An 11,612-nucleotide genomic window follows, 5' to 3' on the forward strand; every position below is an offset into this window, starting at 1 on the left:
AATGTTTCTTTATATGTTGTTAATATAATCATAGTATTAAATGCTCATAATGCATGTTCTTGTTCAGCTGTTACTATGGTGGTACAACATGCTATCTAAAAACGTCTATCTCTGTGTCTGTACAGCCCGAGAGTGACTGCTGGGCTGCACTTTAAGCAGAGGTCAGTGCAACTGATGCGTGGCTATGGGGGAACAGCCTGGCTCTGCTGAAACTGCCATTACAAACACATTTCTGTGGGACTTTCAGCTGTTGTTGGGACCTGCAGTGTTTACCGGCTGTAAGGCGTGGGGTTATTGGCTCTCATATAAAGCAGGATGCCCTGAATTGATATAAAGGCCAGTGGCAGGCAGCTTTTCAGCAGCACGGTGTAGCATGCATCTGGGTAGGCTTCTCTGGGGCTTGGGAAACTCTGTTTTTAAAACTCTGAGCAATCACTGAGATCGAGATAAAAAGGTGTTGTGAAAGAAGATCTCTGCTAGCTAGAGAATATTGATGCTGAAATACAGAATCGTAGGATCAGTCGGGCTTGGAAGGGACCACAAGGATCATCTAGCTCCAACCCTGTTGTGGAGGCAGGGAATTAATGCGGCCGGGTCAGCATACACGGAAAAACAGAGCGATTGCACTTCCCCTAAAACCCGCCCCCACAACTGGGTACTGAGGTTAGTTCAGCTTAATTAGCAGGTTCAGCTAGATTAATAAGATCTTACAAGGACACCACAGGTAAAGTTGACTATTTTGCAAGTCAGGGGTTGGAAAAGGCTAAGCTACGAACACAGAGTTCTTCACTATTAACCAGGCGGAGCTCAAAGTTTACTCACAGGTGATGCAGCTGGCGCTCCAGAGGCTCCTCCGCTGCTCTCTTTCCAAAGAGGTCCGAAGCTCCTTAAGGCCAATCAAGCTGCATAAAGGCTCCAGAGGCTCCTCCGCTGCTCTCTTTCCAAAGAGGTCCGAAGCTCCTTAAGGCCAATCAAGCTGCATAAAGGCCGTGCTTACGGTGGCGCCGGCCGGGCCGGGCCCTCAGGAGCTTGTCCTCCGCAGCGCCAGGGGACTCCTTCTGCAGGCACTGCCCAGGCGGGCAGCGCTCTGAGGCGGGCAGCGCTCTGAGGCGGGCAGCGCTCTGAGGCGGGCAGCGCTCTGAGGCGGGCAGCGCTCTGAGGCGGGCAGCGCTCTGAGGCGGGCAGCGCTCTGAGGCGGGCAGCGGCGCAGCACCGGTACCTGCCCGGGCACAGGGCCGAGCCACACTGCCTGGGCGCGGAGCGCACAGCCAAGCACCAGCGCGGGCACTGCGCGGGCACCGCTCGTGCCTAACGGCCCTTTGCTGCCCGCCGCAGGCACCGCAGGTGCTCCCCTCGTGCCTCAGGGCCCCGTGCTGGGCCCCGTGCTGCCCCCCCGCCCCGCCTCAGTCAGCTGCGGGTGCGTCCCTGGTGCCTAAGGGCCCTTTGCTGCCCCCCCTCAGTCAGCTGCAGGTGCGTCCCTGGTGCCTAAGGGCCCTTTGCTGCCCCCCCTCAGTCAGCTGCGGGTGCACCGCTGGTGCCTAAGGGCCCTTTGCTGCCCCCCCTCAGTCAGCTGCAGGTGCACCGCTGGTGCCTAAGGGCCCTTTGCTGCCCCCCCTCAGTCAGCTGCGGGTGCCCCGCTGGTGCCTAAGGGCCCTTTGCTGCCCCCCCCTCAGTCAGCTGCAGGTGCACCGCTGGTGCCTAAGGGCCCTTTGCTGCCCCCCCTCAGTCAGCTGCAGGTGCACCGCTGGTGCCTAAGGGCCCTTTGCTGCCCCCCCTCAGTCAGCTGCGGGTGCACCGCTGGTGCCTAAGGGCCCTTTGCTGCCCCCCCTCAGTCAGCTGCAGGTGCACCGCTGGTGCCTAAGGGCCCTTTGCTGCCCCCCCTCAGTCAGCTGCGGGTGCACCGCTGGTGCCTAAGGGCCCTTTGCTGCCCCCCCTCAGTCAGCTGCAGGTGCACCGCTGGTGCCTAAGGGCCCTTTGCTGCCCCCCCTCAGTCAGCTGCGGGTGCACGGCTCGCGCCTAACGGCCCTTTGCTGCCACGCGCGCACCGCTCGTGCCTCAGGGCCCCGTGCTGCCCCCCTCAGTCAGCTGCGGCTGCGTCCCTGGTGCCTAAGGGCCCTTTGCTGCCCCCTCAGTCAGCTGCGGCTGCGTCTCTCCTGGTGATTGCCCTTCCAGGCTGCAAGTGCACACTGCTGGCTCCTGCTGAGCTTCTCCCCTCCAGCAGCACCCCCAAGTCCCTCTCCTCAGGGCTGCTCTCCAGCCTGGCACTGCCCAGCCTGGAGTTGTGCTTGGGATTGCTTCGACCCAGCTGCAGGACCTTGCCCCTGGTCTTGCTGAAGCTCCTGAGGTTGGCCTGTGCCCACTGATGTGATAATTTGAGAAAATAAATAGACTGCTTGATGCATCCTGCCCATGCCAAGTCTAGAACTCTCCCTAACTCACAGCTGTAGGTTTGCTTAGTGATGCTGATGTCTAGATCTTCAAGCAAACCAACTTCACAGTGTGCTTGTGGATGGAACCTCTGACGTCTGTCCCACATCAATACGAAAAGTGCTAAAAACCCTCTCCCTTTTTAATTGCTGGTTTTAAATGTGCATATCTTGTAGCTTGCAGTTTGAGACAGGCCTGTCTGCAGTACTTGAAAGCACTTGTGATTGTTAGATGCACAGAATCACAAGGTGTTAGGGGTTGGAAGGGACCCCGAAAGATAGAATCATAGAAACAAACAGGTTGGAAGAGGCCTCCAAGATCATCCAGTCCAACCTAGCACCCAGCCCTCATGTGTTTCAGGCCCCGTGCCAGAACAGCATCACCTAGACTAGGTGACACAGGAACACATCTGGGCAGGTTTGGATGTCTCAAGAGAAGGAGACTCCACAACCTCTCTGGGCAACCTATTTCAGTGCTCTGTCACCCTTCTTGTAAAGTGTCTCTTCACGTTGAGGTGAAACCTTCTGTGTTCCAATTTATATCTGGTCTTAATGAAAAAGTTTTTCCTTATGTTTACATGGAACTTCCTATGCCATTGCCCCGTATCCTGTCACTGGCCATCACTGAGCAGAGTCTGCCTCTGTCCTCCCAACACTCACCCCTCACGTACTTACAAAGGTGAAGGAGGTCACCCCCCAGGCTCCTCTGCTCCCAGCTAAGGAGCCCCAGCTCCCTCAGCCTTTCCCCACGAGGGAGATGTTCCACTCCCTTCACCCTCTTTATGGCTCTTCACTGAACTCCTTCACACAGTTCCTTGAGGTCCTTCTTGAACTAAGGAGCCCAGAACTGGAGACCACATTCCAGATGCAGCCTCACCGGGGCAGAATAGAGGTGGAGGAGAACCTCTCTTGACCTGTGAGCCACAGGATGCCCTTGGCTTTCTTGGCCACAAGGGCTATTTCCATCTATATTCTCCTTTCACCAGGCAGATTAAAAAGTCATCTGCTTTGAATGTCCAAGTGAGAGCGTACAAATGTAAAGCAACAAAGGAGTTTTAAAAGCAAGCTCAAACGAGTGCATGCCATAATGTTTCTGTCTTATCATTAGTTGGTAAGCTGACTGTTGTGCTGTCCTTCCACCTTATCACCATCACCTGACTTGGTAGTTTGTCCTGAGAATATTGCATGAATAGATCCAAAAGAAACTGGGTTTTTTTTCTCTGTTTTCTGTGGGGTTTTATTGGATGTCCTTTCTTTTTCATTTTATTTTCTAGAGGGTGTTAACTTTCCCAGGAGGTTAATAATTTGTCAGCTTAGTGAACAGAATATGAATAGAGAACTAAACAAAGTCTCTTTAGTGACATACTGATAAATAACAACTCAGCTTTAACAAGCTATTCCTCTTAAGGATGGCGTCTGACTCTGGGGTGCACTCCTCTGCACAGCCTCAGCTCGGTTTTGGTCAGATTTATATCACTGTTTCACAGGCTCACAGATCACAGAGTGTTAGGGGCTGGAAGGGACCCAAGGAGATCATCCAGTCCAACCCCCCTGCCAGAGCAGGACAATCCTATCTAACACAGATCACACAGCAACACATCCAGACAGGCCTTGAAAGTCTCCAGGGAAGGAGACTCCACAGCCTCTCTGGGCAGCCTGTGCCAGTGCTCTGGGACCCTTACAGTGAAGAAGTTCCCCCTTGTGCTGAGGTGGAACCTCCTGTGCTGCAGCTTACATCCGTTGCTCCTTGTCCTACCCCAGGGAGCAGTGAGCAGAGCCTGTCCCCCCTCTCCTGACCCCCAGCCCTCAGATACTTATAAACATTTCTCAAATTCCCTCTCTCCCCTCTCAGTCTTCTCCAGACTAAGCAGCCCCAGGTCCCTCAGCCTCTCCTCATCAGCCATGCCCTCCTGTCCCCTCATCATCCTGCTGGACCCTCTCCAGCAGATGATTTCAGTCAATCTTAAGGTGATTAGATGAGGATGCAGGCTCCCTTTGTGGCAGAGGTGTTTAATTCTGACAGTACAACCTTGGAAACTGCTTTTCTGCAGTGCTTATTCAAATTAGTACTTGCAGGAGAAAGCTTTTCTCTCCATTTCCCCTCTTTGCTACTCGAGCTGAAAGCTGTTGTTGACACAAAAGTGTGCTTACCAGAATTGGTCATGAGCAGGCTGGCAGTTTAAATGATGTACTTAACTGGCAGAGAGGAGGAATCTTCCATTTTAAGAGCTTGCACAGATGCTGAATTTTTAGGGTTTGGTTTTGTTTTCCAGCAGAACTGAATGCTTTGCTGTGAGAGCTGATGACACAGGAAATCCCTCTCAACTCTGACTTTTATGCTTAGTTTTTGTTCTTTCTGATCCATAGTATTTAGCCACACATCTTGTCATCTTGTTCAAGATGTTCATCTTGTTCATCTTGTACTGCATCCAGCTCTGGAGCCCTGAGCAGAGCGACTTGGGGGTGCTGCTGGAGGAGAAGCTCAACAGGAGCCAGCAGTGTGCACTTGCAGCCCACAAAGCCAAGCAGAGCCTGGGCTGCAGCAGGAGAAGTGTGGCCAGCAGGGCCAGGGAGGTGATTCTCCCCCTCTACTGCACTCTTCTGAGACCCCACCTGCAGTGCTGCATCCAGTTCTGGAGCCCCCAATGCAAGAGGGATGTGGAGATGCTGGAGTGTGTCCAGAGCAGGGCCAGGAGGATGCTCAGAAGGCTGCAGAAGCTCTGCTGTGAGCACAGACTGAAAGGGTTAGGGCTGTGCAGACTGGAGCAGAGGAGGCTCCCAGGTGACCTTCTTGTGGCCTTCCAGGATCTGAAGGGGGCTACAAAAAAGCTGGGGAGGGACTTTTTAGGCTGTGAGGGAGTGCCAGGACTGGGGGGAATGGAGCAAAGCTGGAGGTGAGTAGGTTCAGGCTGGACATGAGGAGGAAGTTCTTGATCATGAGAGTGGTTGAGAGCCTGACATGGGTTGCCCTGGGAGGTGGTTGAGGCCCCATGGCTGGAGGTGTTTCAGGCCAGGCTGGCTGAGGCTGTGTGCAGCCTGCTCTAGGGTAGGGTGTCCCTGGGCATGGCAGGGGGTTGGAACTGGCTGATCCTTGTGGTCCCTTCCAGCCCTGCCTGATTCTAATTTGCTGCTTATAAGCAACAATTTCTTCAAATGGAAGACTCCTTTTGGAGTCAGCTCCCTACTCCTGCTGGGCACACCATTTCTAACCCAAGCCAGGATGCCACTGGCTTTCTGTGCCACCTGGGCATGCTGCTGGCTCATATGCAGCTGCTTGTTGATTAGAGCTCCTAGGTCCCTTTCTGCTAGACAGCTTCCCAAGGCACACTGCCCCAAGCTTGGGGTTGTTATGACCCAAGTATGGAGAGTCCACAGATCTCTGATTTTAGAGAGGACTTCAGTTTATGTTAAAGTTTCTGCATGCTTCGAAGGCTCTCCTTTTATTTTGGCAGTATAGAGGAGGTTGGAAAGAATTGTCATCACTGTAAACCAAAACCACCTCAGGCAATGACATGCATGCCAAATGCTATTTTGTTACTCATCTCCCCTCCTCCCGAGGAGCACCTACCCCTGCTCCCCCCAGAACACTGAGGAAACAGGCAGCCCAGGATAGTAATGCTAATAAAGGGAGCAGTTCCCAGTAGACAGTTAAAGGCAGCATTTATAACCCCGGTAGAAGTGCCAGTCAGCTTTGTTGATGTAAAGCATCTGTCTCCAAGAGGAAATGAAGGCAGGCCTGGTTCTCCTTTCAAGTCTCTGAAGTAGTAGGTGGTGTCATTTGTTATACAGTGCTGCAAGTTCCATGTTACTGCCTTGGTAGCTGCTGGCTGCCTTTGGTAACCTACTGAAAAGTTTTATCAGCTGTCTTTAATAAAACACCATATACCTGAAGAAAAACTATAGCAAATGTTTCTTGCTCTTTTGTCCCCAGACCATCATTTATAGCTGTCAGAGAGTGATGGCACTGATGTATAGTCTTGCACTCACCCAAAATTCTTGCAGCTGTTGCAGTAACCCATAAATATTGGTGCAGCTAGGAAGTCAGGGAGTAGTCTTTCTGAAGTCCTGGGCACTTGTCATTTGAAACGTGAAGGAGATGGAATGAACTTTCAGTGCTACCCAGAAAGAGTCCTCAGTTCACATTTCCCATGGATACATTTTTTTAAGAGCACTACTGGTCTAAAATGTGTTGGGTCTCTGGGAAATGGGGAAGGAGGTGTAGGAACTGGCCAATTTCAAGTTCAGTTACAAGACCTGCAGGTTGTTTTCTAGCAATGGCTTGCTGTGGTGAAACAATACATCAGACTACAGGCATGGCAGCAGAAGCTGGGTTTGTAGCCTTACTTGTATGATGTTCTTTAGAGGACTTAGAATCATGGAATCATAGAATGGCTTGGGTTGGAAGGGACCTTAGAGATCATCTACTCCAACCTCCCTGCCATGGGCAGGGATGCCTCTCAACTAGACTTGGCTACTCAAGGCCTCATCCAACCTGGCTTTCAGCACCCCCACAGAGGAGGCATCCACAACCTTCCCGAGAAATCTATTACAGTCTCGTTACCATCATACTGAAGAACTTCTTCCTAAGCCCCAGTCAAACCTACACCCCCAGCTTCAAACCATGCCCCCTTGTCCTGTCTCTAGACATCCTTATAAAATGTCCCTCTCCAGCCTTCCTGTAGGATCCTTTCAGGAGCTGGAGGGCAGCTCTCTCACAGCAGAGGTGTTCCAGCCCTTGGATCATCTTTGCGGCCTCCTCTTGACTCGCTCCAACAGTTCTGTGTCCTTCTTATGCTGGGGCCACCAGAACTGGCCACATTATTGAAGTTGAGGTCTAACCAGAGCAAAGAGGCAGAATCTCCTCTCTTGCCCTTCTGGCTACACTCATCTTGATGCAGCCTGGGATATGATTTGCCTTCTGGGATTCACGAGTGTGCTGCCAGCTCGTGGTGAGCTTCTCATCTATTTCCTGAGATCATCTTGGAGCACCACTTGTCCAGATCTAAGACAGAGAGTGCATCTCAAAAGGTGATGGCAGCAAAGCAAAGTGGGGTAGCCTAACACTAGAAGGTGACCAGCACACCCATTCCAGAAAATTAGGTAGTATACATTGCAGCCTCCTCTGGGACTGAAATCTCGGGAGGCTACTTGCGTGAGTTAGTTGCCTGAGTCAGAGCATGGCTGACAGCAGGCAGGTACAGCTGTACACTGACTGATGGCAGTTCTCGTTCTGTCCCAGGGGAAGGGTTCACAGCAGTTAGCATCTCGGACTTGATTAGGACCATACACATACCATGTTTTCAGGGAAGTGTGAAGGAAGCGGAGAGGAGTTCTGGAAGCCATATGAGACAGCTGTGTAACTGCCACAAAGCAAGTCTGTGAACGCTGTGCCACTGGCCCTGAGCACATTTTCATGTGGCCTTTATTCAGTACAGCTTTTTCCCCTACAAGCCACACCTGGAGTGCTGTGTCCAGTTCTGGGCTCCTCAGTTCAAGAGAGATGTTGAGGTGCTGGAAGGTGTCCAGAGAAGGGCAACAAAGCTGGTGAGAGGCCTGGAGCACAGCCCTGTGAGGAGAGGCTGAGGGAGCTGGGGGTGTGCAGCCTGCAGAAGAGGAGGCTCAGGGCAGAGCTCATTGCTGTCTGCAGCTACCTGAAGGGAGGCTGTAGCCAGGTGGGGTTGGGCTCTGCTGCCAGGCACCCAGCAACAGAAGAAGGGGACACAGTCTGAAGCTGTGCCAGGGGAGGTCCAGGCTGGATGTTAGGAGGAAGTTGTTGGCAGAGAGAGTGATTGGCATTGGAATGGGCTGCCCAGGGAGGTGGTGGAGTTGCCGTCCCTGGAGATGTTCAAGCAAAGCCTGGCTGGGGCACTTGGTGCCATGGTCTGGTTGATTGGCCAGGGCTGGGTGCTAGGTTGGACTGGATGAGCTTGGAGGTCTCCTCCAACCTGTTTGATTCTGTGATTCTAGAACAAGAGGGAATGGCCTCAAGCTGCAAATGGGTAGGTTTAGACTGGACATCAGAGAAAAAAAAATCACGTCAGGGGTGTTCAGGCACTGGAATGAGCTGCCCAGGGAGGTGGTGGAGTCACCAACCCTGGATGGGTTTAAAGATGGTTTGGTTGTGGTATTTGGGAATGTGGTTTCGGGTGAACCTGGTAGAGTAGGGATATGGGTTGGATTGGGTGATCCTGAGGGGCTTTTCCAGCCTGGATGTCTCTGTGGTTCTGTGAAGACTTTCTGAAAGGAAACAATGAAAAAGCATTCCTAACATTTCTTCTTCCTTTGTTTTTTAATACCAGTATCCAGCTGCACTGATGAACCTTGGAGCCATTCTCCATCTGAATGGTAAACTGAGAGAGGCCGAAGAAAACTACCTCCTTGCTCTTCAGCTGAAGCCTGACGACGTCATCACTCAGTCCAATCTTCGCAAGCTGTGGAACATCATGGAGAAGCAAGGTCTGAAGACATCCAAAACATGACAGTTGATGCTCTGCACTTGGGTTTGCCCTGGACTTAAACTAAACCCACCGACTGGAACTTGCACAGACTTGTCCAGTCAGAGAACTCATCGCGCTCAGCCGCAAGGATCAGAGGTCTTCACTGCTGCTAGGAAAAGACGTTCTGAGTTTTTGGGCATCAGGTTTTGGGTTAGTTTTGTTTCTTTTGGGTTTTTTTTCCTAGCTCAATAGAAAAAGGGAGAGTTGGAGATAGTCGTGATGGACTTACTACCCCACAATGCGTGTAGAAGTGTAGCCCTTGAGAGAAGGGGTGTTGGTGTATTTGATGGGTAATTTCAGATCCCATATTGTTTGCTCTTGGGTGGGTACTTGAAATGTGTGCTGTCTAGAAACACTAAGGGAAAGTTGTACAGTGTACACTAAGCCATATGGGAGTAAAAGTGGTAGTAGCAGGCTGAAGTATTTTGCTGACACTGTAAGTCATTAAAAGGTGTGCTAAATCCAGTGTGTTTGCAGTTTGTCTTGATGCTGCTGTATCTCACTTTAGGACCACTTGCTTACCAATTTGGCAGCTTGTTTAGCCGTTTTCCCCCCTCCCAAACCTGCATATTGTGATGAGATGGCAACATTCAAGAGTGTTTCCTGAGAGCATGCATATTCTTTCAGCTTGTTGAATTTTAGTACAGCTTTCTTCAGATACAGTCAGGTGGCTGTGGGCTAGAGGGAGTGAGCCAGCAATCTTAGGTGCTTATGCAGAGTGGTTAAAAAACATGACTTCCAGAGCTGCCAGTTAGCAACAGAAGCAAGACTGTTGGCCCTGGTGTCAAATGAGCGTGGTGAGTGTCATCTTCAGAGAAAACACAAAGGCACCGTGGAACAGTCTGGATGGCTCTCTCTACATTGCTGTGGGATAAGTCCAGCTTTAAACTGGACTCTTCCTACACTGTTTTTGCAATAACTCAACCAAGTGACATTTGAACAGAGTAGAGCTTGGATAGGTTACCAATGGGACTCGATGAAGGAAAAGCAATGTTACAGGTTGGTGAGGCTAGCAAAGAACTGAAAGGACTGGGTTAGATCCTGCTTGAAACAGTGTAGATGAAGAGAAGTCTCTAACAGTGGTTACCAGTTACTTTTCACAGTGGTGGTCTTTCAGAAAGCATTACTGATTCAGGTTCTAAACCAAATATTAGCATCCTGTTTGTGTTCTGACACGTGTGCTAGCAGCAAGTGCTGCCAAAGGCCTGATATGCTTTTGAGAAGGTTCAGTTTATTTCTGTTTCAGAATCACTTGACCTAGCTACTGGTTTAGTCTGCAGTTTTTCAGTGTAGAAGTAAATTATTTGAAGAGGCAATGTAGTGATGCTTCAGTCTTTTTTTTTAGCTTCTTTTTACTTCTTCTTTGTTCCCCCACCCCAGATCATTTGTTAACTGCTTGCTTGCTTTGGAATAGGTATTTTTGCTTGTTAAAACAAAAAAAACCGACCCCAAAATGTACTTTTTCACTTAGTGACCTGTTGGTATCTGCTTCAGTGTTCCTTTTGTAATGGTAGAGATAAAGTGGTAGAGCACCTTCAAATGCAGCTTCTTCAGGAGCTTCTGCTAAAAGCTCTTTGTTACTAAGAAAGAGTTTGGGGCTGCTGCTTTTAGCTCGTTGGGGTTTTTTTTTGCTTTTTGACTTGAGCACCATTCCAGCAAAATGCTTTGCTGTGTTTAGTTGTTTATTACTTGACTGCAGCAATGTTACCTCCACTGCACCACAGCCTGTACACGTGGTTATGCCTTTTGCTTGGTTTCCCTGGTGGTTGGTGTGCATACCAAATGGGAGAGGGGACACTTGAGTTACACTCTGCCTTCTTGGTCATTCTCCCCTTAGCACTTGGGCTTGAAATCTCTGTTGAAATGGGCTGGGAAGTAGCTATTTCACACTCAGCATAGTGAATAATTGTAGTAGCTTCTGGTTTTCCTTTGCTTTCCTCTTGCTCACTACAATCCTGTAGGCTGGTGAGTTTACTACTGGCCTACTAGAAGGGCCAGAGGGGCAAGGTTGGCTTTGTGGGGCTTGTCAAGTTTTCCTCAAATAATGTTGTGGTTGAAAACCAAATCTGAAGGACCAAAAGTTGAGTTTCTACTTCATGCCTGAAATCAGTGTTAGAATATAATGGCAGCTTGAACTTACTCTCCTGCTTCACTCACTGTCTGGAAAAAGCATACAGGTAAAGTAGGTAGTAACTATAATTGAACTCAGTATTGAACTGTGGTGTCCTACAGCTCTACTTGCTCAACAGCTGTCAAACTTTGATAGCTTCTTGGTCTTAACCATTCACTATGTTGTTATTTCTTTCCTTCAACCTGTGCTCATTCTTGGTTAGTCATTTAATCATTCATTGCACAGAAGGGCAGCACTCCTGTGACACAGTGTCAGGCTTGAGTCCATAAAACTGGGCTGTGGTTGCTTCTCTGACAAAAAAAGAGAGGGAGGAAGGGAGGGAAGAGAGGGAAGGGAGGGAAGGGAGGGAAGGAAGGAAGGAAGGAAGGAAGGAAGGAAGGAAGGAAGGAAGGAAGGAAGGAAGGAAGGAAGGAAGGAAGGAAGGAAGGAAGGAAGGAAGGAAGGAAGGAAGGAAGGAAGGAAGGAGGAAGGAAGGAAGGAAGAAAAGAAAGAAAGGGAGAGAAAGAAAGGGAGGAAGGAAAGGAAAGGAAAGGAAAGGAAAGGAAAGGAAAGGAAAGG

General features: G+C 50.3%; 1 protein-coding gene and 1 long non-coding RNA gene across 2 annotated transcripts in view; one reads left to right on the top strand and one right to left on the bottom strand.

The window, feature by feature from the left end:
* The window catches only part of LOC135174421 (uncharacterized), a 36,733-nt gene extending 35,598 nt beyond the window's left edge, over window positions 1-1,135 (bottom strand). The window contains exon 1 of the long non-coding RNA XR_010301890.1: window positions 823-1,135. This is a non-coding gene — a long non-coding RNA (uncharacterized LOC135174421). The remainder of the gene's footprint in view (window positions 1-822) is intronic.
* Window positions 1-10,239, top strand: part of TMTC2 (transmembrane O-mannosyltransferase targeting cadherins 2) — a 298,456-nt gene extending 288,217 nt beyond the window's left edge. The window contains exon 12 of the mRNA XM_064141674.1: window positions 8,726-10,239. Coding sequence (XP_063997744.1) covers window positions 8,726-8,905 — 180 coding nt within the window. The 3' untranslated portion in view covers window positions 8,906-10,239. The remainder of the gene's footprint in view (window positions 1-8,725) is intronic.
* Window positions 10,240-11,612: the final 1,373 nt, after the last annotated feature.

This window comes from Pogoniulus pusillus, chromosome 4 (genome assembly GCF_015220805.1).
Source record: "Pogoniulus pusillus isolate bPogPus1 chromosome 4, bPogPus1.pri, whole genome shotgun sequence".
Lineage (NCBI taxonomy): Eukaryota > Metazoa > Chordata > Aves > Piciformes > Lybiidae > Pogoniulus > Pogoniulus pusillus.